Source organism: Scylla paramamosain, chromosome 17, assembly GCF_035594125.1.
Source record: "Scylla paramamosain isolate STU-SP2022 chromosome 17, ASM3559412v1, whole genome shotgun sequence".
In the NCBI taxonomy this organism is placed as follows: domain Eukaryota; kingdom Metazoa; phylum Arthropoda; class Malacostraca; order Decapoda; family Portunidae; genus Scylla; species Scylla paramamosain.
In genome coordinates this window covers 18,744,802-18,763,228 of record NC_087167.1, presented here as the reverse complement: position 1 = coordinate 18,763,228, position 18,427 = coordinate 18,744,802, and the positions used below count along the sequence as shown (strand labels likewise).

Genomic DNA, 18,427 nt, shown 5'->3' with positions numbered 1-18,427 from the left:
TATCTTTTCCTATTGCCCCAATTCATCCTCAGGATCACCCAAAGCATTGGTGCCTCAGGTGTTTTGCCTCTGCTAATTGGGAGGACCTGAGGAGGTATCCCTCTGATTTTCCTTGGAATGACTACTGCTTCCATGTCAGAGAGCCTCTGGCATAAGAGCACACATTCCTCACTCTATCTCTTGCCCTAAACTTTCCAAATCTTGGTTTAACACAGCCTGTTGTCATGCTATACATGAGAGAGAGGTGGCCCACAAAAGGTACTGGAGCCTTTCATCACTGAATCTCATGCACTTTATATTTCTGCCTGCAATCACAGCAAGTCTGTTTTCCAACTAACCAAAAACTACACCTATAGAAAATGTCAATTTTTCTAGATCTAACTATTCTCTTAACTTTTAGCACTTTAACAAAACAAAAACATCAATAATTTTGTGTCTTCATCTTCCCCTCCTTTATTTCATCCTGATGGCACCACTGCCATCTCATCCATCTCTAAAACTGAACTCTTTGCTCAAACCTTTGCTAAAAACTCTACCTTGGATGATACAGGGCTTGTTCTTTCCTCTCCTCCATCCTCCGACTACTTCATGCGACCCATTAAGATTCTTTGCTGTGATGTTTTCCATGCTCTCACTGGTCTTAGCCCTTGGAAGGCTTATGGACCTGATGGGGTCCCTCCTAATGCTCTCCAAAACTGTGCCTTCATATTTGCACTTGCCTAGTCAAACTCTTCCAACTCTGTCTATCAGCATCTACCATTCCTTCTTGTTGGAAGTTTGCTTACATTCAGCCTGTTCATAAAAAGGGGGACCCCTCTGATAAATAAAACTACCGTCCTGTTGGTTTAATTTCCTGCCTCTCAAAAGTCTTTTAATCCATCCTCAACATCTACTATCACTTCACAACCTTGTATCTGATCGCCAGTATAGTTTCCATCATGGCCACTCTACTGGTGATTGGCTTCCTTACTGAATCTTGATCATCCTCTTTCAGAGATTTTGGTGAAATTTTTGTTATTGTCTTAAGAACATAAGAACATAAGAAATAAGGAAAGCTGCAAGAAGCGACCAGGCTTACACGTGGCAGTCCCTGTATGAAACACACCTACCTATTTCCATCTGCTATCCCCATCCATAAACTTGTCTAATCTTCTCTTAAAGCTCTCTAGTGTCCTAGCACTAACTACATGATTACTGAGTCCGTTCCACTCGTCTACCACTCTATTTGAGAACCAATTTTTTCCTATCTCCTTCCTAAACCTAAATTTTTCAAGCTTGAACCCGTTATTTCTTGTTCTACCCTGGTTGCTGATCCTAAGAATTTTGCTTACATCTCCCTTGTTATAACCCTTATACCACTTAAAGACTTCTATCAGGTCCCCTCTTAACCTACGTCTCTCTAAAGAATGTAAATTCAACAGCTTCAACCTCGCCTCGTAAGGAATACTCCTCATCCCCTGTATCCTTTTAGTCATTCTCCTCTGTACTGATTCTAATAGACCTACCGGTATATCTTTCCTGTAATGTGGGGACCAGAACTGCACCGCGTAGTCTAGATGAGGTCTGACCAGCGCCAAGTATAACTTTAATATTACTCCCGGCCTTCTACTTTTAACACTTCTAAAAATGAATCCTAGTACCCTATTTGCGTTGTTTCTGGCTTCTATGCATTGCTTCCCTAGACGGAGTTCAGAGCTAACTATAACTCCTAAATCTTTCTCGTACCCTGTACCTACCAGAGTTTGGTTGTCTAATGTGTACCTATTGTGTGGGTTTCCTCTACCTACGCTAAGCACTTTGCATTTATTGATATTAAATTGCATTTGCCATCTATCCGTCCATTCATTCATTCTATCTAAGTCTGCCTGCAAGGCGATGGCATCCGATTCTGACCTAATTAATCTACCTATCTTTGTGTCATACGCAAATTTACTAACATCACTACTAATTCCACTATCCAAGTCATTGATATACATTAGAAATAACAATGGCCCTAATACTGATCCCTGTGGCACCCCACTAATTACATGACCCCCACTCGGATTTCGAGCCGTTTATTACCACTCTCTGTTGCCTGTCACTAAGCCATGACCCTATCCAGCCTAACACCTTCCCATCTATCCCGTGTGCCCTAACCTTTCTCAGGAGCCTTTGATGGGGTACCTTGTCAAATGCTTTACTAAAGTCCAGATATAAGATATCATAACTATCACCATTATCTACTGCCTCATACACCCTACTGTAAAAACTTAACAAGTTTGTCAGGCAAGTCTTCCCCTTCGTGAAGCCATGCTGTGACTGATTTATCAAGTTATGTTTGTCTAAATGTTCCCTAATGTTCCTCGCTATTATTGACTCTAACATTTTACCTACAACTGAAGTTAAGCTGACAGGTCTATAATTAGACGCTAAAGTTTTATCTCCTTTCTTAAAGATGGGTACTACATTAGCCTGCCTCCACATTACTGGTACCTCACCCGACTCCAGTGATTTCCTAAAGACAGAAACTAACGGCTCACTAATAATCTCTTTACATTCCTTAAGTACTCTGGGATATATTTCATCAGGTCCTGGTGACTTGAACTTTTTTAGCCTATCTATCTCCTGTTCCACTATCTCCCTAGTTATGGAAATATCTGTCAGCTTCTCATTCTCATCTGCTCTAAACACCTGTTCACTATCTGGCATATCCTGCATGTTTTCCTGGGTGAAGACAGTTAAAAAATAATCATTCAGAAGTTTACTAATCTCCCCAGAACTAACCAGCTCCCCATCTGCTGCCTTTAATGGACCTACAGTATCCTTATTCTTCGTCCTGTATACCTGATAAAATCCCTTGGGGTCCGTCTTCGCCTGGCTGGCTACCTTTAATTCATAATTGTCCTTAGCTTTCCTCGTTAACTTCCTGACTGTTCTAACTAATTCATTATATTGTGTCCTTAAAACTTCCAAAGACATATCAAAAGCATTTGACTGAGTTTGGCACAAAGCTTTGACTTCCAAACTGCCCTCCTATGGCTTTTGTCCTCTCTTCAGTCAATGAATGCTAATCCTTTGTTGTGGTGGCACAGGCTACTTGAGGAGTGTGCTTTACTCAAGACCTCTCAGCAAGCAAAAAAAAAAAAAAAAAAAAAAAAAAAAAAAAAAAAAAAAAAAAAAAAAAGAGAGAGAGAGAGAGATTGGACAAATTGACTTACTGGTATCTTGTGTACATCTCTCATCCTCATTCACACCCATAGCAACAATTACCAGTATTAACTACCAATGTCATTATTCATTGTGTCTTTGGTGACATGTGATTGGCTTTTTTTCTTGGTTTGAATCACATTATGCTTTGTTCATTTTGTGGTGTTTGTTATGATTAGTGATGAGTGCAAGGCAGACAAATCGCAAAGATATCACTCACTCATAGATCTTCACATATTGAGGTTAAATGGTGTCGATATGACAAAACCTGTGAATTTAAAACTGTGAAACTTTCAGAACTTCATACAAAAGTTCATTAAGGGAGGCAATGAGGAATTGTCTTTTCACCACCATGGTGTTGGCATCCCCATTCCTTCCCTTCAGCTGTCTGGCCATAAGACTTGGATTAGAGTCCAACTGCCTTCATAGAGAAGCTAGATAAAGATATAGAGATGCCACCACTGTGGTTGTGAAAAAAAATTGCCTTCCTTGATGAACTTTTCCACAAGGTTCAGCAAGTTTTGCATCTTTAAATTCACACTTTGCTATATTGACACTATTCAAGCCCAACATGTGAAGATCTATGATTTAATGATATCACCATGACTTGTCTGCCTCACATTCATCCCTACAAACACCACAGCATGAACAGAACATGATGCACTTCACCTCAAGAGCAGAGCTGATCACAAGTCACTAAAGACACAATGAACACTGACACTGGTAACCTACTTCATACCGGTCATTGTTGTTTTGGGCATGAATGATGAGGAAAGATCTGCTTGAGATGCCAATTAGTCAATTTGTCCCAGCCCCTTTTTTATTCTTGCTTATAGGTATCAAGTAAAGCATGGTCCCTGGGTAGCATGTGCCACAGTACTGCAAGATTAGTGTTCATTGAGTGTAACTTTACCTGAAGTTTCCTTTCTGACTGTTCCACTGTAGCTGTGGCAGACAGTAACTGTTCTCCTAAGGGTTCCTCAGGGTTCTGTCCTATCATCCTATCTCTTCTTATTCATCAATGATCTTCTAAGCCAAACTTTTTTTCTTATCCACTCCTATGCTGATGATACCACTCTGCACTTTTTACGTCTTTTCATTGACATCCAACCCTTCAAAACTTAAACAGCTCACACAGGGAAGCCATAGAACACCTGACTTCTGATCTCTATAAAATCTCTGACTGGGGCAGAGCAAACTTAGTATTGTTCAATGCCTCAAAAATTCAATTCCTCCATCTATCAACTCGACACAATATTCCAGTTTATTATCCTCTCTTCTTCACTGAAACTCAACTGTTCCACTCTTCTACACTGAACATCCAGTTTATCCTTTACTGATAATCTCATCAACTCCTCTCCTCTAACTGACTGTCTTCAACCACTCTCTCACCGCCGCAATGTTGCATATCTAGCTGTCTTCTACCACTATTTTCATGCCAACTGCTCTTCTGATCTTGCTAACTGCATGCCTCCCCTCCTTCCGCGGCCTCGCTGCACAAGACTTTCTTCATTCTCTCACCCCTATTCTGTCCACCTCTCTAATGCAAGAGTTAACCAGTATTCTCACTCATTCATCCTTTTCTCTGGTAAACTCTGGAACTCTCTGCCTTCTTCTGTATTTCCTCCTTCCTATGACTTGAATTCCTTCAAGAGGGAGGTTTCAAGACACTTATCCACCAATTTTTGACCACTGCTTAGACCCTTTTATGGGACTGGCATTTCAGTGGGCTTTTTTTTTTATTAGATTTTTGTTGCCCTTGGCCAGTATCCTTCCAACATAAAAAAAAAAAAAAAAAAAATTGGAAACTTCACATCTCATCTCTAACTAAAACAGCTTCTATGAAGTTAGGTATTCTGAGTCATCTCCACCAGGTTTTCTCACCCAGGTACTGACTCTGTAAACAGGGCTTATCCATCCATGTATGGAGTACACTTTACATGTATTGGGGGTTCCATTCATAATGTACTTTTAGACAGGGTGGAATAAAATGCATTTCATCTCATCAACTCCTCTCCTCTAACTGATGGTCTTTATCCTTTTTCTCATCACCACAATGTTACATTTCTTGCTATCTTCTACTGCTATTTGCATGCTAACTGCTCTTCTGACCTTGCTAACTACATGCCTCCCCTCCTCTCCTTGACCTACTGCATAAGACTTTCTACTTTCACCCTTATTCTCTCCACCTCTCTGATGCAAGAGTTAACCAGTATTCATGGTAATTCATCCCTTTTCTAGTAAACTCTGGAAGTTCCTGCCTGCTTCTGTACTTCCTCTTTCCTATGACGAACTTTTTCAAGAGGGAGGTTTCATGACACATATCCTCCAGTACTCGATGATTGTTTCTGACCTGCTTTAGGGGACTGGCGCTTCAGTGGGCCTTTTTTTTCTACACTTACATTGCCCTTGCCCATTGCCCCTTTTACGTAAAAAGAAAGAAAAGAAAAAAAAACTTTCATCCACACATCTATATATAGTTTTCTGACACATGGGCATTCCAAACTGATGTCTTTATACAGCCACAGTCTTTATACGCTGCCACAAAATTGAGCAAAGAATTGAATCTATATATAAATTTATATTCATATATCAAATAAAATGATTTTAATGTATATCCATATAGTTATATGATAGTTTGGAATCATTCTACTGACTATAGATGAGTCAGAATCATCAAAGTCATCCAGAAAATTATTATCTATATCCTACACTATCAAACCCATAAAAGATCTCTTTATCCTTAAACAAAACAAACCAATACATGGAAAAATAAAAAAGATGCAAAAATCCCACAGTATTGGGTATGGTGCTAAGCACATCAACCACAGGCAAAGGCCAGGCAGTGGCTATCACTGAGAGGCATTCAGCATTCTCGACTGGTTTTTGAATGTTTGAGCCAACATGGTTGATGGGGATGGTGAGAGAAGACAAAGGATGGATAAAGACATGATGAGGGGGGTTAAGATAGAGTTACTTGGAAAAGAAGACAGTAGAGTACCAGGAAAAAAATTACAAACAAGTGGAATGTAATGAAAGACCAGAAAGTGGCAGTCTCAAAAGTGTAATTGTGGGTTGTACAGAGCAAATGTGTGGAATGAGAAGGGCTGGAGATGGTGTGAGGAAAGGTAGTGAGTGGTACTGTAAGGTCACTATGGCTGTAGGGAAAAAGAAGCTGGCATATGGAATCTGGCTGCAAAAAAGGATCAAGAGTCATACAACAAATATGGGGAGGATAGGAACCAAGCAAAGAGGGTAGTGCAAGATGCAAAGATAAGGGCAGATGAGAGGTTAGGTATAAATTGATAAAAAACTTCCTGGTGAACAAGAAAATATTCCAGAGAGAAGTAAGAACACAAAGAAAGAAACACTGATAATGAAGACAATGTAAAAGCAGGTGATAGAACAGTGCTGAGTGAGAAGACTCCAATCTGCAAAAGATAGATCCAATACTTTGAAGAATTATTAAATGCAGAGGATGGAGCAGTGATTGCTGCAGTTGGTGGAGGAGTCAATGCATTAGGAGAGAAAGTATGAGAGGGTGTGAGGGAAATGAAGACAGGGAAAGCTGCAGGTTTGAATCATAGTGATGTAGAGTGCTTGAAAAGTGATGGGGGCAGCATTATAATGTGGTTGGTAAGGTTACTAGATATGCATTTTGTTGTTGGCAAGGTGCCACAAGACTGAACAAATGCAGAAGGGGATGGATAGGAATGCTCCAGTTATAGGGGTATCAATCTGCTGAGTGTGGTAGAAAAAGTGTATGGTAAGGTCATGATAAAGAGAATCAGAGAAGAAACAGAAAATGCCATCCAAAAGGAACAGGGAGGTTTTAGAAAAGGAAGAGACAAGATTTTTGCATAGTGTGATTAGATTTTGGGGAAAGGAAAGGAAATCTTTTTGACTTTCATGGATTTGGAGAAAGTATATAATAAGATTGACAGGAAAGGACAATGGGATGTTCTGAAAGCTTATGGAATTTGAGCCAGGATATTGAAAGGTGTGAAGAGTTTCTATGTAAAGAGTAGGGGATGTGTGAGTTGGTGTGATTGAGTTTTTTTTGCAGCCAGAGTTCATTTGCTTCTGTGTTGTATGTCACCATGGTTGTTCAGCTTATAAGATGGTGTAGTAAAGGAAGTAAATATGAAGGTGTTAAGGAGAGGCCTGAGTCTGATTAGTGGGGAAGAAAGGGTATAAGATCCGAGTCAGTTACTACTTGCTGATAATAAAGCTCTGGTGGCTGATTCAGAAAGGAAACTGAAGAGACTGGTGGAAGTTTGGGGGTGTTTGTACAAAAAAGCCTTTACAAGTGAATGTTGGTAAAAGTAAAGTTTGGGGGTGTTTGTAGGAAAAAGCATTTAAAAGTGAATGTTGGTAAAAGTAAAATGATGAAAAGCTTGAGAATAAAAAGTGGTGAAAGAATGGATGTAAAATTAAACTGAGAACAGCTGGAAGAGGTGAATTGTTTCAAGTATTTGGGATTAACAGTTATAGTGGACAGAAGAGTTCAGGGATGAAGTGCAGGATGAAAGAAGCAGGAAAAGTACTTGGTGGACTGAGACTGATCTTTAAATATAAGACATTAGGTATAAGTGTAAAATGAGGCTTATATGAATGAATAGTGGTGCACACTGTGCTATATGGTGCTGAAACATGTAACATGGGAGCAGTGGAGAAGAAAAGGTTAAATATAATGGAAACAACATGTTTGAGGAGTAGGTGTGGACATAATGAGACATGAAGTACGAACTGGTGTTTTAAGAGAGTTTGCTGGATGGCTGATCAATGCTTAAGATGGTCTGGGTATGCAGGGAGAATGGAGGACAGTAAACTAGTAAAGAGAATGATGTGTTCAGATGTGCATGGTGAAAAGTTAAAAGGAAGGCCACTCTAGAGTGGATAAACTGTGAGGAGAATACTGAATGAGAGAAGAATGAGTGTGCAATAAGCAAGAGCAACCATGAATGATAGAGGTGAATGGAAAGCAAAAGTGGCGAGTACAAAAATAATACATGGTCTCATCAACCCCTGGGAGGGGGTATGGACACACTTGGTGGGACTATCAGCATATAGACCGTTAGGGTATAGAACACTGCAAGAAGTACACTGCATCTGCTGTCATCACAGGATTATGGTAGGTGTGGAGTAGGGAACAGTCATTACAAAGGGTCAGTGGTAAACCTGTGTATGCTACTGGGCTTTGCTGTGCATATATGTGGCCAGCTATGCTATGCCTGAGCTCCTGAGGTATAGTACAATGGTCCATGAGACTTTCCCTTTTCACCAGGGGTTGATGGTGCTAAGAGTGTGAATGAAGTATGAATGTGTGGTTATCTTGTCTGGGACACCATGTGTGAGACTGCCAGTCTAGTATATCGATGAACAGAACTACATTTTAAAGGAAGAGTTCACCATAACTTTGTATCTCTGGTTTTAATTCCTATGTACGTTATGCAGAACAATATAATAACTATCATAGAAGTTTTAATTTGATCAGACATTTTTTATAAATAACTTCTATCTGTTCCATTATTTGTGCACCATTTTCCTTCGCTTGCCCATAAGATTCCTTACTACTACACTAACAAACTCCACTATTGTTTTTTCATCACTTGTGCTCAATTTTCTTTTTTTTTACTAGCCCATAAGATACTTTATTATCATTTAAAGAAACTTCAATGCTAAGAAAAAATGTTCTCTAGTTTTTTGCAAATCCATAATTCATTGAATATGTAATATTGCAAACATGCTGTCATGTGTTTGTTTAAGTTCAAATACCACATACCAATACACATATATAATAATTTGTAATCTACATTAACAATGGAAAATTGAACGACTAGATGCCCACTATTTTCCATGATAAGGGTCTGAAATAAATGCACACATCCATCACCATGTTGTAGCTTGCAGGTGATTATTATACACTGGCAAGTCTCTTAGGCATCAGGTTATAGCTTGTCACTGATTTGAAGGTCAGGCCCCTTCTCAGCTATTGGAGAGGGGGGTTAGACTTGGATACCCCCATACCCTCTCCCACCTCTGGTATATTGCATGCTATCATATATAGCCTGCTTCTTCTTACTTTAAGAAGAATGGGAAAAGAGATGAATCAAGAGGAAAAGATGCCAAATCTCACCCTACATGAAGCATGCATTGATTGGAAAAAAATATTGCAGCATATAAGTCTGTGTAAAGTACCAGTTTTCATGCCACTCATGACAGTAGGTGCTTTCCAAATTCTATTTTGCATCCATTGTTTGAGTTCTCTGTCTGTGATCCAGGGGTTCTCACCAATCTCATCTCTTATGAGCTTGTCTGTGGAAGGTGTGGTCTTTCTTGGGCATCCAGAAACCAACACATGAGGTGGAATTTGGGCCAGGTGACACAGCATGTGCTGTCATGAGTAGTGCAAAAACTGCTGCCTTACACAGACTCATATGCTTCAATATTTCCTTCTAATCAATGCATGCTTGACGTTGATTAGGTGAGAAATGGCATCTTTTCCTCTCCAGTCATCTTCTTTCCAACTCTCCTGAAAGTCAAAGTAAGAAGAGGCAGGCTATATAAGAAATGGGAGAGGGTAAGGGGGACCTAAGTCAAACCCCTCCAACGGCTGGAAAGTCTATTGAAGACCTTGAAATCAGTGACAAGCTATAGCCTGATGCCTAGAAGACTTGCCAGTGTTTAAGAATCACCTGGAAGTTATGATATGGTGATGGATGTGTGTACTTATTACAGACCCTTAGTAAGGAAAATAGCAGGCATCTACTCTTGCAACTGTTTGCAGTTACTGTAGAACCCAATGAAAATGCAATTGTCCCTCACTATCACATCAGAAGCTACCTTGTTGATACTAGCAAAATCTCAGCCTGCAATGAACTTTAATGGTGCTCTTCCATTTTAGCAGTGAGGTAGTAGCACTATTGGATGTATGAAGACACAGTGATAGGAATCAATGCCAAGGAAATATGACTTCTCCAAAACCTACAAGTCATTCTCTAATTACTAGTGTATAATACACCTCATACAGGTTCATTCCTGTAACTTATTTCTAAAGGTCTTAGTGCTCCTTGGTGGTGCATGCCAATATTCTTTGCTGCATTTCTTGCAAACCAGAATTTGTTCCATCAGTCAAACATAGTCCCATTTTCAAGGAGAGACTTTATCCCTGGCATGTACAAAGAGACAAGGAAACTAGGAACAGAATGCTGTAGTTGGCTTAAAGAAATACATGTTGATAGTCCTTAGTGTCATCAGGAACATAGGATGATGTGACCTAAAAAACAAGATGTGGCTGTAAGCAGTGGAGTTGCTGATGGTGTGGCTTGAGAGTGGCAGCTGATGCTGTGGCTTGAGAGTGGCAGCTGGTGGTGTGGCTTGAGAGTGGCAGCTGATGGTATGCTTTTAAGAGGGGCAGCAAAGAATGCAGCTTGAGGTAAGGCAGCTGAAGATGCAGCTTGGAGCAAGGTAGGAAATAAGGTATTGTGAAACATCAATGGTAAGTGGTGGGAAGAACTCATTCTTTTCACATCAAGTTCCTGTTGCTGCACTCATCTGCTGAAAAAACTGCCAAATATTCCTTCAAGCTCTGGATATGATGTAAGTAGCTTTGTGAATAATTGTAGTTGTGACAGAGATGTGACAGAGAGAAATGAGAAAAAATTGTATACATTCGGTCATTGTGTACTAGGCAACACTGAATACCCTGCAACTCACAACAGCAAGAAAGCCATCACATGTGCCTGAATGACTGCCTGATATATCAAAGTGCATTGGCGTGTGATCATTTCATATTAATAAAACAATATTGCACATTAACTCCTATCACAATAACTAAGGCTGGTGCCCCATGACCAGTCATAATTCAAATCCCCAATCTACATAAATCTAAATTTATGACAGGAGGAAAAGAGAGAGAGAGAGAGAGAGAGAGAGAGAGAGAGAGAGAGAGAGAGAGAGAGAGAGAGAGAGAGAGAGAGAGAGAGAGAGAGAGAGAGAGAGAGAGAGAGAGAGAGAGAGAGAGAGAGAGAGAGAGAGAGAGAGAGAGAGAGAGAGAGAGAGAGAGAGAGAGAGAGACCATTTGGTGCCTTTGCAAGAGTGCAATTCGATTTGATAAATTTTTATATTTTCGTATAATTCATGGTGAATTCTCTTGATAGTAAACAAAAGGTAATAACTTTCAAATGGATAAATCAATAATATATATTTTTGTGAGGAAGATAGCTTTGTATAATACACATTCATTGTTTCACCTCTCAGAATTCCTTCAGTTTAGGAGTATTTAATATCAAACTAAAAAGCTTACATATAATATGATAAGTTACAGTATTTAGAGAGTTTGTGAGGCTTTGATTTTTTTTTTTTTAACTTTTCCAGCTTTATCTATCTATAGTTATTATTTTTAGAAGCTTAGTCAAATATGCAAGTAGAGGCCTCACGTGGTAGTTCCAATGACCTATGCTTGCAAGAAAATCAGCATTCTCTATCTATATTGCTGAGAAAATCAGTATCCTCTGCCTAGTATTTCTAATTCTTAGACTCTTGGAACTTTAAAGTAGCAATATTCACTATGCAGAAAAGCCTGCAATATGACAGTATGGTCACTTTGCTTTCCTCTTTTCATATTCTTCATGTCATGATGCATCCAACATTCATACTCATCTAGATAAAAATTAATTAGTGTAATATTTTGTACGTTGGTATTTGTACTTTATTTTCACACTAACTAGAGATGAGGTTTTCTGCAGGACAGAAAAATACTACAACTATTACTATTACTGCTTAAAAAAAAAGTATGTATATATATATATATATATATATATATATATATATATATATATATATATATATATATATATATATATATATATATATATATATATATATATATATATATATATATATATATATATATATAATCACATATGAGGCATCTAGAGACAGAATTACATAATGATATTCAGACCATTAATTAACATTTTAATTCCATTCTCTTCTCCACTATCCCACTATGATGGAAGATAATGAGAATGTCGGAATGGAGCCAGCAATAAGGTAAAAAATCCATTCAAGTGAAATTATCTATGGAACCCTCTTATCTTACTTAGACAAGGCCATCAAAAACTGGTGCCAGAGGGAAGTACTTCCCCCCTACAACAGTGTAAAAAAGGCACTCAATAATGATCCGTCTTATGTGTCATGTTGAACTAGGAAGTGCATGTTGCTGCTTATGTTTTTGCTCAATGAAATTCATAAAATAATTAAACAATATCTTTATTTATAGTTTTGAATCCTACTAGAATACAAGATAATGAAGGAATATGATAGAATAGCAGAACAAACACAATTTAATGCAGTGATTCATTTTTAAGAAAATGAATCAGAAGAAAAATGTTGTCATCCATTTGTCTTGTAGCAGTGATTCTCAAAGTGTGTGCCACCATTATCTCCTTGATGTGCCATGAAAAGTTGGGTAGGATTTTGATTAGTGTACATAATGTAATGATGATAGTAATGTAAATTGTAATTTATATTTATCAAGTTTGACTAGTTATTTATATATATATATATATATATATATATATATATATATATATATATATATATATATATATATATATATATATATATATATATATACACACACACACACACACACACACACACACACACACACAGTGGAACCTCGGTTTTCAAACTTAGTTCATTCCTGGATGCTGTTCAAAATCCAAAACATTTAAAAACCAAAACTATTTTCCCCATAGGAATCAATGTAAAACAGATTAATCTATTCTCAGACACCCATCCACCATGTCTTTACTGGGTAATGACCAACGCTCCCACTGCTAAGATGACTGCTCCATAACATCTCCAGCTCAGAATTTTTTTTAATCCAGAAAGGATGTATTGAATGAACTTAGTGACATAGAACTCATCAAAAGACCATGCAGGCATTCTCTTTGTCACTGATCAAGTGAGGGAAGCCTTACAGTGACAGGAGCAACCCACTCACTGCCGAAATGAAAGTGAGAGAGGAGCAACCCACTCACTGCCAAAATGAAGGTGATCATAACACTTAAGCATCTTGCTGCTGGGATAAGCTACTGGGAAAATGCAGTTGTGCAGTAGTGATGGCATAGTGAGTCATAGAGAGAGCCACAGGAGCCTTGGGATTACTTCTGAGTGCTGAATCTTGTTTGTTTACATCGAACTTCTTCAACGGGATCACATTTACCTTATTTCAAAGATTGAATTACTGTCTTACCCTGTGTCTCTTCTCCGAATATACAAAAAATGAAGGAAATATTTGTAGAAACTATAAATTACTAATAAATGGTAGCTTTTGCTGTCTTGTAGTATATTAAATCAAGTAACTTTGTTCAAAAACCAAATTATGGTATGGTAACCAAAGCAATTCCAAGTAAAATTTTTTATTAGAAAACTGAGTAATTCGGAAAGGGTGATGTTTGGTAACCAAGGTTCTATTGTATATACATATAAAAGGGAAGGTGTGCTGCAAAAATATTAGTTGTTTCTTTTTGTGCTGTCATACTAAATAGTTTGAAAACTACTGTCTTATAGAATGCTTTAATTTCATTATGCTGGTTTAAGGCACATACATCAATGAACATTTTGACACCAAACATAGCTTCCTACCTCAACTTATTGAGGAGCTTCCTACCTCAACTTATTGAGGAGATACTGCATTCTGAATATTGCAAACTCTGATGATGTTTTCTTTTCATTCTTACTTTCCAGCACTTACATCTACCTCTAGGCTGGCTCTAGGTGCCTCATACATTTATTTATTTATATATATATATATATATATATATATATATATATATATATATATATATATATATATATATATATATATATATATATATATATATATATATATATATATATATATATATATATATATATATATAGTAAACAGATAGATAGATAGATAGATAGATAGACAATTAAAGAAATTCGGGGAAAAATTTTGAGAAATGCACTTTTCCCAATGATGACAAGTATTTTTTAACAATCCATCACCTAAGAAATCTGGTTATCTAAATACATATGGCCTGTATTTTCTTTACTATATATGCTGATATATTTTTATGCACAACACTTGACTACATGATGAAAATTCAAACTGACACCTGCTAATTAGACTTCTCTCCCAGGCATTATGACAAGACTGGGTAAGGAGGACATGAGGCAAGGGTGGAGTGAGAGCAGGGTAGTGGAGGGTGGTGTGAGCCAGAGTCACTACCTGCGTGGAGGGGTGTTGAACCTGCGTGGAGAGCCTCTCTCACCTCCTGCAGCCGCCACCACCACAGCCTGGCACTGTCAGCTCCACACATACACACCAGCTTACTCATCATTCATGACATTGGGGTCACCCATTATCTATATTATGGAAATGGGAGAGAAAAGAGACTCATTACTCAGTACCATCTAGGAAATTGATACATTATGGTCATATATGTCAACATTATGTCAATGACAAAACATGAGTAGCACTACAGCTAATGAGTGAAATCCCCCAACCAAGTGGTTGAGATGGTGGTGAGAAGTGATCACCAGTATCCCACATGCCCTTCATGACTGTGTTGAGCACCTCATGACTTGAGTCAGTTGTCGACAAGCTTAATTCCAAGAGGGATGATTACTCTACTTACTGTGACACGCCTCCAAAGACATTTCAGATCAGGTCAATGTAGGTCGTCATGTTACAAGTAAGCCGCAACAAACTGACTTAGTGGGTCATCTAGCGGTGCTTCCCGTGTTGTGAGGCGTGACTTAGAATGCGGGATGAAGGATTGGATACCTGCGCCCTGAAGGTCACATGCTTCTTGCAGACATTCAGGGCGCTGGGATGTCAGTTTGGTGCGGTGAAACTGATTGATAGGCTGTTATGGAAAGTCATGGCCACTGATGGATACACATTTATTGCCAATTTTTACATGTTTATAGAGCAATGATATTTAATGAAGAAAGATGTATGACTGTTTCTGCCTATCCCCTGGTTGAGAAACTTGGAAATTTTGATTCTAAACTTTCAGACAATATGAATGAAAATTTTATCTATCACTGAAATTCTTTCCTTTAAACTAGCTTTTTAAAATAATAACTATAAAGTTTGTACCAAGGGAAAATTCTATTTGCATACAACACACTCATACTGAAAGTGTATTAGCTAGCCCAAAAGAAGATTCTCCATTAAGATCATATGCACAGCTATAAGGCTATAACTGCTTTCCCTTTTTCAAACAACAGATACTGCCCACCCCACCTACAATAATCTCTCCAAGAGGGACATGAAATGCTAATTACTTCAGAATTAGGACCTCACAGTTTCCTTAATAAAACGAGACTTCCCCAGTATAGTTGTCTAAGCAGATATCCTGACAGCAGCAGCATACAAAAACTCAACATGAGTCAAAGATGCCAAACATTCATATCTTTTGATATGAATAACCATGTAGGATGTTCTCTGACTGAAGAGAAGAGAGATGGATGTGATGTGTTCATGGCCAGATCTGCTTAAAATGTTTTGTTAAATTAAACTTTTAAAGTATCTTAATTACTTCAGTTATTGTAATCAATCAATCTTTCACACACAAAATAAATCCACTTAAAAATATGTCAAATATATATAGTACAACTGAGCAGCATACAGTTTTGCAGATCTGGTTATGAAAATCTGGCAAAAATAGCACAAGGGGAGAGGGGCAGTTGTAGGAAAGCCTGTCCTCCACCTGTGAAGGATGCTGCAGCCCCAGACAACACCCACTTGAAGGTTCACTTCACCAGGAACCTTTACATACTGAGGTAAATTAATAAAACTTAACAAAATATTAAGTTGAACAAATCAATAGCTAACAATCTGAACAATGGAGAATACTTACAGTTGCTCCTAAACAAAATGAGTCTTCTAAACGACAGTAGTTGGTGACTGGGGAAATCTAAGGAGTAGAGCTTGGCCAATTATGAAGTCTGTAGTGAATATGCTTAATGAATTAGGTGAAATTTGAACACAAAAATTTTGATGCTATGAACAGTGAGCTTCTGTGACCTAGGCTGGAAATAAAGGTGCCTTGAGAGAGAGAGAGAGAGAGAGAGAGAGAGAGAGAGAGAGAGAGAGAGAGAGAGAGAGAGAGAGAGAGAGAGAGAGAGAGAGAGAGAGAGAGAGAGAGAGAGAGAGAGAGAGAGAGAAAGTAATGATGCTGATCCCCCCACACTGAACACTGAAAAGCACCTCTGAAATCTATGATGATGGAGCTTGAAATGTTCATGTTTATATAAAATACTCAAACATCAACATCAGTTACAGAAATTTAAAAAGGAGAGATATAATGGTGTATGCAAGTATTTTCAAGCCCCTAAAAGGGTAGAATCAAGTATGTGTGAGATGGAAAAATGAGCATATGTCCTAAGGCATGACCCCCATGATGGCATTTTGGCGGGCACGCTTGCCCTCTTCCTCTGAGATGCGTTGTTCAATGAGAAACTGCGCTGTTGAGATGCCTGAAGGTAGACCTGTGATGGTGACAATGCGGTTACGAGTACCAGGAGCATAGTTACCCTTCTTGGAGATTTGGATTGTGGTGCCGGAGATATGCTGGATCTCCACCAGAGACTTTCCTCCAGGACCCAAAATGGCGCCAACAATGTGCTCCCCAACTTCCACCTCCACCTTCTTGCTACCATCTGGTGCTCCTGGAGGAAGTTCTCCAGGGGAGGGGCTCTTCCTCAAAGGGGTGCCAAGCCCAAAGGAGTTGCTGTTCAAGGGCAGACTACCTCCCATTTCTGAGGATTGCCGTCGGAAAGGGTCAAAGGGAGGCTCTGAGCTGAAACGGTCCACTTGACGTTGAGGAGAGGTTGGGCCTCCCAACCCCTGTCCCAGATTAAGGCCTGAAGCTACTGTGGTGCCTATGGGCCCAAAAGGGCCATTATTTCCATTGCTCATTGATGATCCATGGTAAGAATCATTTGGATTGTTCGAATTGTTCATATTGGGCAGCATTGGGTTGTTTCCCATACTGCCTTGGCCTTGGCCTCCCTGACCACCATGTCCTCCCTGGTGACCAGATGGGTTGCCCAGACCCAACCCAAGCCCAATAATGCCATAGTTGATTAGTGTGTTGATGGCCTGACACACTTCAGCATTAGACTGGTCAGCAAACCCTGAACTACGAAGGATAGATCTCACATGCTCCAGAAGCTGGGCGGTGACCACAGGGTTTCCAGCACCACCATTAGGATAGGCAGAGCTCAGATTTAGAGTCAGATTCACTCCACCACCAAGAAGGTTTCCTAATCCACTCACTGAAAAAGAAAAAAATTAAAATCATTAGAAAAATAAATACGTTAAATTAATGCTTTCTGGATATTGATAACTACATGCAAATCAGAGAATTCAAAATATCCTCTGGCACTAAAAGCATATTTTGTCTCTTCTCATACAGTACTATACTGTACTAACTTTCACAAGACAACTTATCACAACTGAATCCCAGAGGTTCAATTTCCATTCATAGACTGGAGTTGCTCTGGCTATGAGCTTGTCAATATCAAAAGACAATCTATTTTGCTGTGGATATTTTATTCCAGTAATATTGTCACCTATTTGTCATACTAATTAAGCACCATAATATAGATGCTATGTACATAGCAGTAACACTGTCAACACATTAATAAGCTGAAATCATATTAATTCAAACAGAAATAAAAAAATTGCTGACAACTTTAGCATTAATCAATGCCTACCGTCACTTTAAAAGACAATGTGATGTAAGTATTTGTTGGCTACATGTAAGATTAAGCAAAATGCATCAGACTATTTTAATTCATAAACTTCCTTACTCAATACCTTTTTGAGAAAAGGCAGCTGAAAAATAATTATATGGTCCATAAAATAAATTAAATCTCCAATTCAAGCTGTTGCTTTAAATAATGCAACTTCCAGGTATTTTTTGTTTCTTTTAATACTTATTTTAATATTCATTTGATGTAAAGTGGGGTGCATTTGTGTTTTGAAGAGCAAAAGTACTTTGTCTCATCTACTCTCCAATAATTACCTCTAACTGCATGTCTCCCTCCTTTGTAAAAAGCAATATGCTTCTCAGGTTGCTGGGAGATGATCTGCTGTATGATTTTAAGTCCCTTGGAAGTGCAAATTTTACATTGCTTTCATAAAGATGCTATTACCCTTGAATCTTTGCAAGTAGTTAACATA

General features: G+C 38.5%; 1 protein-coding gene across 10 annotated transcripts in view; it reads right to left on the bottom strand.

Annotated features, from left to right (window-relative positions):
- The window catches only part of LOC135108568 (RNA-binding protein Pasilla-like), a 145,705-nt gene that overhangs the window by 14,874 nt on the left and 112,404 nt on the right, over positions 1 to 18,427 (bottom strand). For 5 of the 10 annotated variants that reach the window (XR_010272351.1, XR_010272350.1, XR_010272349.1 and 2 more), the window contains exons 6-7: positions 16,774 to 17,517; positions 14,459 to 14,595 (exon numbers count right to left, since the gene is read on the bottom strand). Coding sequence is in view for 5 of the 10 variants with exons in the window: in XM_064019705.1 (XP_063875775.1) it covers positions 16,622 to 17,517 (896 nt within the window). In the remaining 5 variants the exon portion in view is untranslated. Of the gene's footprint in view, positions 1 to 14,451; positions 14,596 to 15,118; positions 17,518 to 18,427 lie in introns of those variants that run through there. The other 5 variants (XM_064019705.1, XM_064019707.1, XM_064019704.1 and 2 more) reach the window with 2 other exon arrangements.